Raw genomic sequence first — 16494 nt, forward strand, 5'->3', positions numbered from 1 at the left:
GTCTCCCTCCACGGCCTGTCTCCCTCCACGGGCCTGTCTCCCTCCACGGGCCTGTCTCCCTCCACGGGCCTGTCTCCCTCCACGGGCCTGTCTCCCTCCACGGGTCCTGTCTCCCTCCACGGGCCTGTCTCCCTCCACGGGCCTGTCTCCCTCCACGGGCCTGTCTCCCTCCACGGCCTGTCTCCCTCCACGGGCCTGTCTCCCTCCACGGGCCTGTCTCCCTCCACGGGCCCTGTCTCCCTCCACGGGCCTGTCTCCCTCCACGGGCCTGTCCTCCCCTCACGGGCCTGTCTCCCTCCACGGGCCTGTCTCCCTCCACGGGCCTGTCTCCCTCCACGGGCCTGTCTCCCTCCACGGGCCTGTCTCCCTCCACGGGCCTGTCTCCCTCCACGGGCCTGTCTCCGCTCCACGGGCCTGTCTCCCTCCACGGGCCTGTCTCCCTCCACGGGCCTGTCTCCTCCACGGGCCTGTCTCCCTCCACGGGCCTGTCTCCCTCCACGGGCCTGTCTCCCTCCACGGGCCTGTCTCCCTCCACGGGCCTGTCTCCTCCACGGGCCTGTCTCCCCCCAATCAGCGGCCTTCTCTCCTCTGCGCTTCGGTGCTCTCTTTCTCTCTCGCAGCCCCCCCCCCGTCCCATCCGATGTATTTCTTCCCCCCCCTCACAGTAACCTGTCCCCCCCCCTCTCTCTCTCTCCCCCCCTCTCCCTCTCCCCCCCCCCCCACCACCGTTGCTCCCCCCCACCTCTTGTCTCTCTCTCTCTCTCTCTCTCTCTCTCTCTCTCTCTCTCCCCCCTCCCCCCCTCTCCCCCCCCCCCCGTTGCTCCCCCCCCCCCACCTCTTGTCTCTCTCTCCCGTTGCTCCCCCCCATTGCTCTCCCCCCACCTCTCTCTCTCTCTCTCTCTCTCTCTCTCTCTCTCTCTCTCTCTCTCTCTCTCTCTCTCTCCCTCCCTCCCTCCCCCCACACCATGTGGAGTGTAGGTTTGGAAAAATGTGCTGTTGCCATCTGTAACTTTGAACAGTGGTCCAACAACTCAATTTTTTCTTCAGATTTACATAACCACATTAATTACATAGCTCAGTAAATAAATATCCCAACACACTAACTACAAAGGGTGGAGAGGGAGAGTGGAGTTAGCATGATGAGGGTGGGGGTGAAGGTAGAGAGTGAATGTTGGTGGTCTGGGGGAGGGTGGGAGGAGAGAAAGGGAGAAAAGAGGATGAGAGTGGGCGGCGAGAGAAAAGTATGGATGTGGGCGGGAGGATACAGGGAGAGAGAGAGAGAGAGAGAGAGAGAGAGAGAGTGTGTGTGTGTGTGTGTGTGTGTGTGTGTGTGTGTGTACAATTGATTTTGGGGGACTGGATGAGTAAATAATAAGAAATGTAAAGTATATTTTGAAATAGAAGTGGAAAAAATTAGTTTATCGCTGTTCTTACATTAATGCATTTGACACCAGAATCACTGCTTAAAACACATCCATAGAAGTGAAAAAATTAGTTTATCGCTGTTCTTACATTAATGCATTTGACATCAGAATCACTGCTTAAAACATTTTGTGTGTACGACATTCATCTTTTACACAGGTTAATAAGTGGCTGGCTGAACAGACATCACTTATTCCAGAACAGCCACTTGCTTCAGATTATCTGATTGCTCCAAGGCGCAGAAGACCAAGGGTTGATCCATCTCTTCTGGATTGGAAAAAACTCACTGGAGAGGAAAATGTTTCAGTAATAAATAGGCTGACAGGCAAAAAGGTAAGATTTCAATAATGGTTTTATCTTTTATCTAAATATGTTTTAGACTAATTGAGACAACCAAACTTGTACACTCTAAGCCATTTTGTTACTATCCCAGCATTTCACCCTTACCATAATGTCCAAATGTTGCACGCTCGCCATTGCTGACTGAATATCAGATCAATAAACCATTTCTGGTACTATCATGCGCCATCAATAGATTTGTGCATAGTAGTATTGGACTGAAAATTAGTGTTATTGTTCAGATTTCCAAATGTATTTAATAAGTCCTTTCCACAAGCTCAGTTCACATTTGTACACATGAGAGTACATCAAATTCCATCTCTCCTCATACCTCCCTTTTCCATTTCCTAAGGCATCACTTGCCATTCCTGTGGCATTTGGTAACTGTGACCTTTAAAAGCTTTTATGAAAGCAGGAAGAACTCAACCTACTGCATTTTCTGCCTCCAGTAAAAATGTTCTATCTGTTGAATGGAAAGAATGAACATACAAAATTTGTTACTTTTTAGTTTAATAACAAAATGTCTTAATTCCATAACTTACAAATTTCACATTCCATCAGAAAAAGTGGGGCCAAAAAAAAAAAAAAAAAAAATCATCTGATTTTACCTATGTTCATTTGGTACACATACACTATGTGATCAAAAGTATCCGGACACCTGGCTGAAAATGATTTAAAAGTTCATGGCACCCTCCATTGGTAATGCTGGAATTCAATATGGTGTTGGCCCACCCTTAGTGTCAATGACAGCTTCCACTCTTGCAAACATACGTTCAATCAGATGCTGGGAAGTTTCATGGAGTGCGGCACTAAGGAGAGGTATCGATGTTGGTCGCTGAAGTCTGGCATGAATATGGCATTCCAAAACATCCCAAAGGTGTTCCATAGGATTCAGGTGAGGACTCTGTGTAAGCCAGTCCATTACAGGGATGCTATTGTCTGTAACCACTCTGCCACAGGCCGTGCATTATGAACAGGTGCTCGATCATGTTGAAAGCCGCAATTGCCATCCCCGAATTGCTGTTCAACAGTAGGAAGCAAGAAGGTGCTTAAAACATCAATGTAGGCCTGTGCTGTGATAGTGCCATGCAAAACAACAAGGGGTGCAAACTCCCTCCATGCAAAACACAACCACACCACATCATAACACCACCCCCTTCGAATTTTACTGTTGGCACTACACACGGTGGCAGATAATGTTCACGGGGCATTTGCCATACCCACATCCTTCCATCCAATCACCACATTGTGCACCATGATTCGTCGCTCCACACAACATTTTTCCACTGTTCAATTGTCCAATGTTTATGCTCCTTACACCAAGCGAGGTGTAATTTGACATTTACCAGTGTGATGTGTGGCTTATGAGCAGCTGCTCTACCATGAAATCAAAGTTTTTTCACCTCTCGCCTAACTGTCATGGTACTTTCAGTGGATCATGATGCAGTCTGGAATTCTTGTGTGATGGTCTGGATAGATGTCTGCTTAGTACAAATTACGACCTCTTCAACTGTCGACGGACTCTGTCAGTCAACAGACGAGGACGGCCTGTATGCTTTTGTGCGTACCCAATCACCTGACCATGTTCAAATCCGTGAGTTCCGCGGAGCACCCCTTTCTGCTCTCTTATGATGTCTAATGACTACTGAGGTCGCTGGTATGGAGTACCTGGCAGTAGGTGGCGTCACAATGCACCTAATATGAAAAGAGTGTGGTTTTGGGGGTGTCTTGATACTTTTGATCACATAGTGTAATATACTGTTTAACCTGGTACCTCCTACCAATGGCAGGTGTCTTATCTAATGGCTTCCAAGGACAACAAAAATTTGATTTTGAATATTTCTTGTAGTTAATAGCTGAATTTAAAAATTTATAAGTGCAGTCATAATATACTCGTGAAAAGGTATAATCTTACATTTAAAGTTTAACTCACGAGGTGCATTCAAGTTCTAAGGCTTCCGATTTTTTTTTTCTCCGGGCTGGAAAGAGATAGAAACATGCACATTGTTTTAAAATGAGGCCGCATTCATTGTCAATACATCCCAGAGATGGCAGCACCGTACGGCAGATGGAATTTTACCGCCAGTGGCTAGAATGAGAACTGTTTTAAATACTTAATATGGCGACGTTTTCCTTATTTGAATAGCGTGCAATCATTCGTTTCCTGAATTTGCGTGGTGTGAAACCAATTGAAATTCATCGACAGTTGAAGGAGACATATGGTGATGGAGTTATGGATGTGTCGAAAGTACGTTCGTGGGTGCGACAGTTTAATGAAGGCAGAACATCGTGTGACAACAAACCGAAACAACCTCGGGCTCGCACAAGCCAGTCTGACGACATGATCGAGAAAGTGGAGATAATTGTTTTGGGGTATCGCCGAATGACTGTTGAACAGATTGCATCTAGAGTTGGCATTTCTGTGGGTTCTGTGCACAAAATCCTGTGTGACGACCTAAAAATGTGAAAAGTGTCATCCAGGTGGGTGCCACGAATGCTGACGGACGACCACATGGCTGCCCGTGTGGCATGTTGCCAAGCAATGTTGACGCGCAACGACAGCATGAATGGGACTTTCTTTTCGTTGGTTGTGACAATGGATGAGACGTGGATGCCATTTTTCAATCCAGAAACAAAGCGCCATTCAGCATGGAAGCACACAGATTCACCACCACCAAAAAAATTTCGGGTAACCGCCAGTGCTGAAAAAATGATGGTGTCCATGTTCTGGGACAGTGAGGGCGTAATCCTTACCCATTGCATTCCAAAGGGCACTACAGTAACAGGTGAATCCTACGAAAATGTTTTGAAGAACAAATTCCTTCCTGCACTGCAACAAAAACGTCCGGGAAGGGCTGCGCGTGTGCTGTTTCACCAAGACAATGCACCCGCACATCGAGCTAACGTTACGCAACAGTTTCTTCGTGATAACAACTTTGAAGTGATTCCTCATGCTCCGTACTCACCTGACCTGGCTCCTAGTGACTTTTGGCTTTTTCCAACAATGAAAGACACTCTCTGTGGCCGCACATTCACCAGCCGTGCTGCTATTGCCTCAGCAATTTTCCAGTGGTCAAAACAGACTCCTAAAGAAGCCTTTGCCGCTGCCATGGAATCATGGCATCAGTGTTGTGAAAAATGTGTACATCTGCAGGGCAATTACGTTGAGAAGTAACGCCAGTTTCATCGATTTCGGGTGAGTAGTTAATCAGAAAAAAAAAAAAACGGAGGCCTTAGAACTTGAATGCACCTTGTAATAATACAAATATTAAAGTTAGAAACTGTGTGTTTGTCTTCAAGCAACTTGACTGACTGAGTTCAAATACCAAGACTTTGTTCATCTAATATTTGAGAATGAGAGCAATTAACAACTTCTAGTAAATTTTACACTTGATTCCAAACCTTTAAAGAACTTTTTCTCACTGACACCCCCCATAAAATTTTGAAAGTTTTAAAAGTTCATCACTTAGTTACTACATTTTCACTGTACTAGCAATAAAACTTCAGCATTAAGTATGACATTTTAATATATTACTTCTTTACTACCGACTCTATTCACAACATAATTTGTACCCAGATTATATTCATCCATTGTTTAATAGTGAGAGTGGCTTACAATGTAACTTAAGCATAATTTCAAACCTTTTCTAAACTTTTTCTTGCTTACATGTGTAATGCCAAATTAACTCATTTGTAAAGTAATCAGACACTTGATGTTTCATACATGGGTGTTCAATTCTTCAAGGAATTGGTGATTTAGTGGTTTATATCAGTTGGGATAGTATTTAATATTGAAGGCAGTGATGTTCTAATCCCATATTCACAATTATCTCGCAAATGGCTCGTTTTTGGATTCACGTTTACTTCAATATTTTTGCTTCTATTGTCATATACTTCCGCCCACGTTAGTTTTTGTTAGTAATTAAAGTACATCTCCTGTACAGATTTTGTACTTGGGCCCCTCTCAGCTTAGCATCTTAAGCAGCCACTTGTGTCGCTAGAGCCTTAAGGCAGATCTGGGAACTGGTCAAGGTATACTCTAATGAGCACTATAAACCACTGCAGGCTAAGAGTAATGCATTACGAGTACTACTAATCTAGTCATACTGATAATTAAGAGAATTACTTATAAATTGCATTATAGATCTTAGGATACTAAGAGCTATTTTAAAAAAAAATAATGCTCGTTAAAAAAAGGGGGGAGGGAGAAGGGGTGTCACCATGAGCTGATTGGTATAAGTGAGGGGGGTCAGCAGTGGTTGCTGTGTCCATCAAATATCTCAAATATTTTGTAACTGAACATAGACGAAAGTCAGTTTCTTAACTGCTTGCAAAGCCAAAAGCTGTTTAATATAAACAAGTCCAAATACGCTGCTAAGTGGAAGAACCAGCAACTGCTAATTTATTCTTTTTCATAATTTTTTATATCTGTGTTTTTCAGTTTTCTGTCAGTAACTAACTTATTGCTGACTGTGGTATCAGACTATAAAACTCCATTCTGAAACCTAGAAATGAATGCACAGTCTATATGAAAATTGTTTTTGCTTTTAGTATACGGCTGTGAACTTTACAGTTCAGCCTCCAACCACAAACACCATTAGGAGATATGAGTATCTGTATATTGGTGTAAGAAACTGTAAGTCCTTAAAGAAGCTTTTGCACAGTGTTCTGTTATCAACTTTATTCTTTTTATGTGCTTTAGTACAATATATAATTTTTTACATTCGCCCCAGGAGATCCTGCCATAGGACACACTATTTAATGAAAGTGTGCTAGAAGTCGTGTCTGCCATGTTGCATCTGCCTGTCTATATTAATGCCTAGGAGCTTTGCACTTAGAACTTCAACCAGTGTGCGCCCATTGATCTATATTTGTAGCACTTGTAAGTCATTTTTATTTGTTTGTAATTGTATAGTACAAGATTTTGCAAGATGAGGATCAAGGTGTAAACTGTGAACCATTTGTAAGCCAGTTGTCTTATACTCCTCAGTATTTCTGATGTGGATGTGTTTCGACTTTTTATCTGTATACTTGTGTCATCAGCAAACATTACATTTTCGTAAGACCCTTCCAATATCCTCAGTAAATACTTATTGAGAACAAGAACAGGCGAGGGCCCAGTCCAGTACTGAACCTTGCTGCACGCCACATTTAATGTTTCCTGACTGTTTATTTAATCTTACTTCTGTGTATCACTTTCTAATGCAACCTTCAGTTTTCTGTTGTTAAGATAAGACTATCAATGCAAGGGGAAGACCTTTAGTGCCAAGTGATGTTACTTTCCTTTGGCAGATTTAACACAACGTTGTTTGCTGCGCTTCATTGTAAGCCTTTCCTGTTATTCTCATAGCTGTCTGGTATTAATGTGTTTCACTCTTTACCACTGCACTTTCATTATGAGCAAACATCATGCAGTGTCTCAAATACATTATATATTTACATCAAGAGCAGGAGTGGAGAAAACACTGAACTTCACAGAGCAACACCTTTAATGTTTCACCATAACGTCTTAGTCTTGTTCCTGTTGTATCATTTATTGACATGAACTTTAGTTTTTCATAGTTGAGGTATGAGTTCCAACTATGTGAGAAATTAACACTATTCCACCATAGTTTTCTCAGTCTAATTTTATAATCCACGTGACTAAACGGCTTGGTATACCCCCAGAAAATTCCAAAAGAGTAATAATTATTGTTTAGTTCTGCCAGAACTGAATTTGCAAGATAGTTTATTGCTTTCTCTAGAAAGTGTCCTGTATGGAGGCCAAACTGAGCGATTTTTCAAGTGAGTTCTCAGAAAGTTGAGGCAGTGCTTTGCTCCATCAGCTGATGCTCTCAAGAAGTCAGCACTTTGTTGAAGTACCAACCATTATAACCATTGTAATCAGTAAGAGTTCCTGCTTTTCAATGACCCAGCGATTGTTGTGATGTTTTTAACACGTTTTGGCTAATGTCTGGTGGTGGATTGCCTTAGTGAATCTGATTGATCTGCCTTCGGTGGCCCAGTTTCCCCCATCCTTAAGGAAGAATCCCAAATTTTACATTAGCTGCTTGTACCTTCAGTTGGTTGAATATTATTTGCCTTTCCAAGTTTGTATGTTTCAACCCTACTTTTGATTATATTGCCTATACTGTGCCCTTGGAATTTTGAATATTTTTGTACATAGTGCATGGATTTTATCTTCTCCTTTTTGATGATGTATCACAGTGATGAAATAAGTAGCACTATTTTGTAGAGCCAGAAGCTGTACAAAGCTATAGTAATAACTGTTAATTATCAGGGGATACTGCTAAAACAATAGTTTGCATACTGTACAAGATACAAAGTTGAATAAAGGAGGAGAAAATTAATTTACAATTTACATGTAATTCAATGAAAAAGGGGAAAATTAATTTAAAATCTATATATAATTAAACAAAATAGTGGAGAACTCAGTGGTCTTCTCCCAGAATTGGGCAGCAGCAACTGCAATGTCTTCACAGATTATCCATTGTATATTCTCTGCAATCGCATTACATCAGTCGTTGTAATATCCCAGTTTGTCAAGGCCACCCCTGGATTTACCAACACCTGATCTTAGCTTTTCAGTAATCCCCATGTGAATCAGTCAAAGTACTTCCAGCCATTCACCAGGTTTCATTTAAGTAATTGCTATATAAATTAATTTCATTGTGATAATTTGGGTAACTACTTTTTCAGGAGCAGCACAGTGGTTTGACTGAAGTGGTCATTTATCTTGCATATTTTCACCCTTGAAATTATTATTCTTTTTACAGATGACTGGGAATAAAGCACCTCAGCTGAAACGATTAGCACAGTGGTTACTGGAGAATCCAATGTTTGATGTTGATCCAAAATGGGCAGAACTGGTCAAAGAGAGGGGTAATCTCCCACATGACTTGCAGAAACGTGTACCAGCAAATGAGAGGAAGAAAGGCCCTGGACGACCACCTCTGCTCTCCAGTCCACCAGGGCATCAACCAACTGTCAGCCAGCCCAATCTAGGAACATCAGTGGCATCATCAATCCCATTCCCTTCATTGGCAACTGCAGGGCTAAGTGGACTTTCAGCAGCTGGCTTAAATCCCAGCAGTATACTGTCAGGATTATCTTTGGGTGGTTTTGACCCAAAAAATAATCCATTGCTTCTCCCCTTCAGTGGAATGCCAAACATGAGTGCTTTAGGGAGTATGAGTGGACTTGGAAATCTTAATAACATGAACTTGACAAATTCCTTATTTGCAAATTTAGCAAACTTGGGATTGCCGTCATTAGCAGGCATGGATGGAAGTGACCTTGGCGTTGTTGCATCGGGATCAGCCTCCAAAACAAAGAATCGAAAACCAGCTGACACTGAGCGCAGCCATAGTTCCACAAAACCACCACCTGTGTCATCTGCTTCATCAAGTATTCCATCTTCTGCATTACCTTTCTTTTTCCCAAATCCAAGTCTCCTGTACACTCCTCTTGGACTTGGTGGGCTAAATCCATTTTCAATGCAACCAGGTTCCATGTCTTCGGCATATGACAGTCTAGCTCAGCAGTGTGGTTTGTTGAATGGGAGCCTCGGTGTGTCAGGAGTATCAACGTCAACATCTGCATCATCATCGACAAGGACTGGGAGTCATAAGACTCAGAGCACGTCACGTGCAACTACTGTTACGTCGTCTTCTCTGTCATCAAATACCAGCAGTCACAGGCATCAACGTTCATCTACACGGGACATTCTTGACCGCGCACAACAGCAGCAGTTACAACAGCTTCTGTTGCCGCATGATACTCATCTGCTGGAGAGCCTCAGTAGAGTACATTCTGTAGAAAATGCTTTTAGGAATGAGAAACGATCAAGAGAGTCTGATCGGAAAGAGACCATTGATGTGCTACGTGGTGAGAAAAGATCTAGGGATGCTGAACGCAAAGATGTTGCAGAGAATTTGAGTAAAAATCCACAGGTAGATTATCCTTTTAGGGCAGAAGACAGGCCTTTGAAAAAACTGAAGGCAGAATTAGAAAGAAAAGATTCAGCAGAAAATCTAACTCCCAATTTTGTATCGAATCTGTTACCTCATAATGAGGAATGGCTGAAGCGTTCTTGTGATGTGGAAATGAAAGATACACTTGAAAACCTTTACAGAAGCTCACTTGAGGGAATAGACAGAGATGACAAAATGAATAAGAAATCCTGTGATAATGCCACGGACAAAGACGTTGTAGAGAGTTTTTCAGGTGTTAATAATGTGTGCCAAAGTGAAGAAAGGTCTAAGATTTCAAATGAGACTGACTCTAGAGAGGTGGAAAATGTACATGACCCACCATTTAAAAACACTTTTGATACGGCCGCACAAGATGTTAGTGACAGTGCAGAAACAGAGACTCTACCCGTTATTGCACCTGCACCTGATGTTTCAGTGGATCAGGCAGACACTCAGTCTGAAGCTCTTAATGCGTCTAATGTTGTTTTACCTTCGACAGCTCAGGAAGAAGTAAAAGATGACTCTAAAGAAATAGTGGATGGTGATGACAAAACCATCACTCCAGAAACAGCATTACCGTGCTTGAAGGAGCAACCGGTGCCTCTTACAACAGATGCTGATTGTGGGGGGAATGCAGCTGATACAAGCACAGCTCTTCCTCTCTTGCCAGAGGAAGTAGCACCTGCACTGCCCCCAGAACCAGAACATTCTCCCGTGGAGTTAGCAAAGCCTCAGAAGCAAGGAGCAACAGCGGCTAATTCCAATAGTCGCCGGTCCCGCAGTGCCAAGAAATCAAAGGAAGTAGGTGAGACTGTAAATGTAGAAAGGAAGGTGCTTCGAAGCAGTGCTGGTCGTGCAGCGGCAGCCGCAGCAGCTAGAGCAGCAGCCGCTGCTGCAGCTGCTGCTGCCATTGCAGAAAGTAGTGGTGAACATGACACAGTGGAGGTTGGTGCAGCAGAGGAGAAAGCTGTAGAAGGATGTGGTGGAAGCACTGGTGGACCTAGCGAATCTGAGGAAACGTAGCATTGGCAGTATTCTGTCCCTGTGTAATTTAATACTTCACATTACATCAGTACTCTTGGTTGTATTGTTGTCTTTTTTTTTTTTAATTTTAATGTTATTGACTGTGCATTCTGTGATAGCCTTTTCCAACCATAACGTGTAGTGTATGTACTGTGTTAGTTGAGCACATGATTTTCAAATTGGAGGGTGGGGGAATGTTAAGAAGAAAATTGTTTTCCCCCGCTCATCGTACATAACTGCCATTAATAGTATGTCAGAAATGTGAGGAAACCTGTTTTCATGTGTGAATGAAGTTTTATATTCACATGTGAATATTAATTTTGCTTTCTTGTCCTTTATTTTCTTTTGTTCACTGTCATGTTTGTATTATTCACACACACACACACACACACACACACACACACACACACACACACTTGCACATGTTCATATATAAACATCCATCTATTAAAACAAATATAAATATAATATATATATATTTATCTTGCTGTATTGTAATTCTGTCAGGCACAGTGTGAGAGAAATGTGTTGGTGAATGATTGCCTGTAATCTCAAATATAGAGTTACTTGTGGTTTTTAGCATAATATATGCTATTGTGTTTGTGGAAGTGAGAAAAAGATGTTGAGTTTTGTATTACCTGAACTAAAATTTTAGAATGTGCTGGCAATCATTTATCAGTATTGTTGCTTTCAGACAGTGCACTGTTCTTATATATTATGTTACATTATACAGAATTCCGCAAACACGTCACTATGTATATATTCAACATCTGTGTAAAATGAGAATGTGCTCGAATCACAAAAGAAGAAAAAAATTTAAAAAAAAATGAATGCGAACGGTTGTAAAGGGTATGTTCGAATGGCTGATGTTTTATTTAACTGTAACAATAATTGTAGCAAAGGAAATACATACTGTTGTTACTTAGTATTAGTTAGTAATTTATAAACTGAGTAAATTTCCCCCAGAAAACTCAAAGATACGTCGTAACCTGTGCACTATTTATTTTTTAAATTAATCTGGATTGCATTTAATATTATGAGCTTTGCTCGTTTGTACCGTGTAAAGTCTGAGAGACAAACAAAGACTATGAGTATTAGCACATCACAGAAGTTGGAATTGCATGAAGTCAGATTGCTAAGTTTAAAAAAATATATATATTGCAATGGCAGCTCATTTCGTTCATATGACTGTTGTGTTTAATTTAATGAAATTTATCGCATGCTGTAGTTGCTGAATTATGTTCCTTGTTTTCATTTGGTCTTGATACATGGTTATGAAGGAATTTGTAAGCAGTGATCAGAGACAAAGCTTCAGCTGTAACCTGGTGTCAAATATATAAGAAGAGAGGTAAGTGTTACAATAAATAAATAAATAAACTCTTTTTAGAGCCTTTGTTTATCTAGTTACCTGCAACATCCCAATTTCGTAGTGTCCATATGTTAAAAGAATTTGGTCCCTTCCTGAATAATTTTTAATGTTACATGGGAAAATATTTGAACATGATCTTCACAGCAAAAAATGGAAACACTCTTTAACAAGAATATTTCTCCTTTGTTAATCATGAGCCTGAGGACATTGGTCTTTCATGTAAATTGTTACGCAACTATTCACGTACCTTTCCTGTTCTCCACAAACTTCAGTATATGCATCAGTATGCTTCTCAGGCAGAATTACTTTATTCACCATTGCTTCACAGTGTAATTGAAAAATGAAACTATTGAGTTCTGAGGAACAGTTTATAAAAGCAGATGGTGCAATAAAAAATTATTAACAATATTTTTGAAAATCCACATTTAGACATTAACTTTGTGTGCTTCCCCAATACAAGAAGTCTTATCCTTTTGAAGATTTTCTACTGCCATGTGCTTTATAATTTTGAACATTAAAGTTGTGTTTTATTCTGTCGAATGAAAACTCTCAGAAAATTGTGCATAGATTCAAAATATTGAACATTTCACATTGCTGACATTAAATTTTTGATAATATTTTCACAAAATTCAAAGTTCAAATAGATGTGATACACACTGAATGCGATAACCTGAGCTAAATGAATTAGCGTATGTGACTGGGAAATAACTGTTGGTTGCCCTTATGTTATCAGATGTAGAGCTTGAATTCTAGTCATGAAGTGCTGTTATTTCTAAATGTCAGATGTCATAACTATAAATTCAGTCCCCTTCCCTCTGAGGTAATAGTCTATTTATTTGTCTGTTAAAATTTTGACAGGAGTCAAAATCTGCAAAGACATCTGATAAATATATTACAGCCTTCATTCCAGGTGAAAATGTTTCAGTTATACGTAAATAGGAATTATTCTAAGAGAACAGAAAGAAAAATGTAATGTGAATTTTGATTAACTTTAATCTCACTGCAGCAGAAGTGTTGAAAAGATGTGAAATGGGCTGTTTTTTTTTTTTTTTTTGTGAGGAAGTTATATGCAATGTGGTTAGAGGGGGAAGGCACCTAGCTTGTACTGGGAAAAGAACAATTTTCAGTACAGATAACTGCTGTATCTTGTATTGATATCTGTTTGTGTTGTAATAATTTTAATAGCTGAAAATGTAGGAGGCATGACATTGCTAAGGCAATTTTGATTGATTGTTGGTACTGAAAAAATTAGGCACAGGTGAAGGTTTGATGATTGAAAGAGCAGAAACATGAGATTTTGTATAACATGAAAGAGCCATCCAATTATTTTTTTGTGTATCTTGGGTGTAAGAGTTCATACAGTGGAGACAAATAAATGAGAATATTTACATTAACCGTCCCTTTTATGTTTGGGGGCGTAACGTCACGTCGAAACCACAATCAAGTACAGATCCGAAGGCAGGGTCGCCAGTGAATCCATAATCACTTAGAACTGACTGCATTTTTTTACTGACACCAACTTATAGCCAGAAAAGATCTGAACTCCCGAACACTGTGTGCTGCTATTTATACAAAGTCAGAAATTTTAGAATGCCTGTGTTTCGACAACCATCACAAGCATAAGATATTTTAAGAACCTTCCAGATATGATAAACACTAAATAACTAAGACATTCCCATTGGAGCCGATTACAGCACCCTGGACCTAGATCTTGTCAGTGGCCCTCTGTATGGCAGCACTGGTGGTTCCTTGAATTCTGGTTATGTTGTTACATCTTCTTCACTATTCTGAGCACCAGAGATATAACCCCTCCTGTCAAATCCTCACAATTTTCAAGTGGGTCTTTAGTTTCCCTGAACCTCCCTTTGCCAATTTGCACCTCAGGACTGTAGCAGGACTTCAAACCAAGGACATAGTTGATCTCTCTCCACTTTCGTCGTCTTTTGAAGTATCATAATCATTGACTTCATGTGTATTGTTCAACATAGCTTTCCTGAAGTGGTCTGGTTGAAGTGGGAATAGTGTCTCCACTGTTGTTCTGGATTTGTGACTGTGGAACAGAAAAAATGATATGAATCCTTAATACCTCTTATTGCTTTGTTGTATTTGAATGTCCTGGCAAGCAATATTGTGCCCAGTCTCTCTCTGTTTGACATAAACATACTCAAGAGCATATCTACCAGTGTCTTACTGAAGCATTCTATGAGACCATTCGTCAGTGTGTGGTAAGCATTTTTCATCCTGCAGATGAAAGTACCTCTGATACTAATTTCGACTGGAAGACTTTCCTAATCAGAGATCATCACATGATTTGCTTCATGCTTGAGCTGTGCCAGTCATAACAAGTTTTGTGACAGCATAGCAGGTGAGGTAATCAGTGCAAGCTGTTTTCCATCTATTCCTGTCTGTCGACTTTGGGACCTCCCCATGTGTGTTTCTGTTGTTGGCATTCCATGCAGTGGCTCACATTGTTTATAACAGATCGGTAGAGTGTGATGCCTGTGTCTGATTTGGTTTAAAGTCTTTACGAATCACAGGAGACCATATGTTAGGGCGTCGTTGAAATATTTCGGGAGAGCTTGTCGCAGGTGAATTGAAATGACAAGCAACAGTTTCTGTCCCTCTGGATCATAGTTTCTCATATATAACATTCTGGTTATTAACTGGAATCCTTTGGTCCATTTCTCATTCTTCAATGCTTCTACGGTTCAGCAGCTATGCCATTTAATGTAACAATAACTCATATTTTGTCCACACTCCTGCATTCCGCCAAAGGATTCCATGGAAGGCAGCCTGCCTCCTTGTGTTTGCATCCATTTTTTAGACCATTGTGATATACTCCTGAAACCTTGGTGCCCATCTCGCTAGCCCACCTGCCAGATCTTTCAGGCTAGTCAGCCATCATAGAGAACAGTGAGCCTTCACAATGGTAAATGGTTTGCCCAATAAATACAGCAGGAACTTGGTGATGACCCAAACAACTGCAAGGCTCTCTTTCTCGATTGTAGAGTAGTTCTTCTTGGACTTGGAAATTACTTAGGAAGTGTAAGCTATCACCTTTTCAGCATCATCCTGGATTCGTACTACAACTGCCCCTATCGCAAAAGTGCTAGCATTAGTGTGAAGTTAGATATGTTCTCGTTATACAGTGCTAGAACTGGATGTAAGGTTGGTGCCTCCTTAAGGTAAAGGAATGATCTTTGTGGGCCTCTTTCCAGGAAAATTTGGCATCCCCAGCTGTAGTTCTTGCAAAGGATGTGCTTCAGTGTAGAAATACTTCATGAAAGCACATAGTACAAGCACATTCAAGAGAGAACTTTTCACATCATGAAAGTGCTGAGGAGTCTGAAAATCTGTGATTGCTCTAATTTTCTGTGGACTTGGAGGAGCTACATCACCATTCCTTACATGCTCCAAGATTTCTTGGGCGACGAAGGGGCACTTTTTTGGTTTCAGGTGGAGATCTGCAGTATCTTCAGACATGACAATGGCATCCAGATAACAAAGTTGTCAGTTTAATGCAGTGATCATCAAACTTTTTTGCTCAAAAGCCAATATTGACATGATGGAACACCATTTCGGCCTGCATACATATTGATCTTATTGCTGATTGGTAAAATACATACATTAGTTTATGAGCTCCCAATAGACTAGCTGTAGTAAGGGCATTAAACAAAGTTGGTCGTCATCGCCAGGTGCTGATCACTTAAAAGTTGGTACCATTTGGAACACTTTGTGTCAACAGTTCTCTATTTCAGATTTCTGACAGTTTTTTTGGTAGTGTGTGCAAGTGATTGATTAATAACAGTAATTGTGGTTACATTTAAATGCAGTATGAAACGGATCTTTACAAAATGTTTTGAACATAGATTTTCTTCTCATTGTGTTGCATTACAACAGGCTTAATTTAACATGATACCCCTTCTTGCAAATATGTACCACATTTGAAGATGGCCGAGACATTCACAGATCCAGTTTACTTCTGTATCAAAATTTATACCATAGCGTCTGATTGGTACGAGTCATACATGCCCATGAGTTTTAGTACTGGAAAATGAACAATAAACCAATTGACAGAGGAATGACACTGCAACCCTGGCCAAAATGTTTGTTTACTGATATTAGTTATTTACAATACAAAGCAGTAGTATACCCAGAAATCTTTGCTACATTAGTCAAATTATTTACCCCTCTGCCTCTGAGGTAAGTAGACAAATTTACTTAGACCACGGCCAAATTTAACGTCAATTGAAATTCAGCAGATCTTAGAAATATTTCTATCTCTGTGAGTAAATTTGTTTGTTACTGACCAGAAGAACTATGCTCCTAAGAAGCACTTAATGTTAATTGATTTTTTTAATTTGGCTG

The 16494-nt window shown here is 40.7% G+C and overlaps 1 protein-coding gene across 1 annotated transcript in view; it reads left to right on the forward strand.

Annotated features, from left to right (window-relative positions):
* LOC124774928 (chromodomain-helicase-DNA-binding protein 7) overlaps nucleotides 1–12139 on the forward strand; it is a 326638-nt gene extending 314499 nt beyond the window's left edge. Inside the window, exons 38-39 of the mRNA XM_047249608.1 lie at nucleotides 1582–1755; nucleotides 8538–12139. Coding sequence (XP_047105564.1) covers nucleotides 1582–1755; nucleotides 8538–10757 — 2394 coding nt within the window. The 3' untranslated portion in view covers nucleotides 10758–12139. The remainder of the gene's footprint in view (nucleotides 1–1581; nucleotides 1756–8537) is intronic.
* The last annotated feature ends 4355 nt before the right edge of the window (nucleotides 12140–16494 follow it).

The sequence above is a fragment of the Schistocerca piceifrons genome, chromosome 2 (assembly GCF_021461385.2).
Source record: "Schistocerca piceifrons isolate TAMUIC-IGC-003096 chromosome 2, iqSchPice1.1, whole genome shotgun sequence".
Classification (NCBI taxonomy): Eukaryota; Metazoa; Arthropoda; class Insecta; order Orthoptera; family Acrididae; genus Schistocerca; species Schistocerca piceifrons.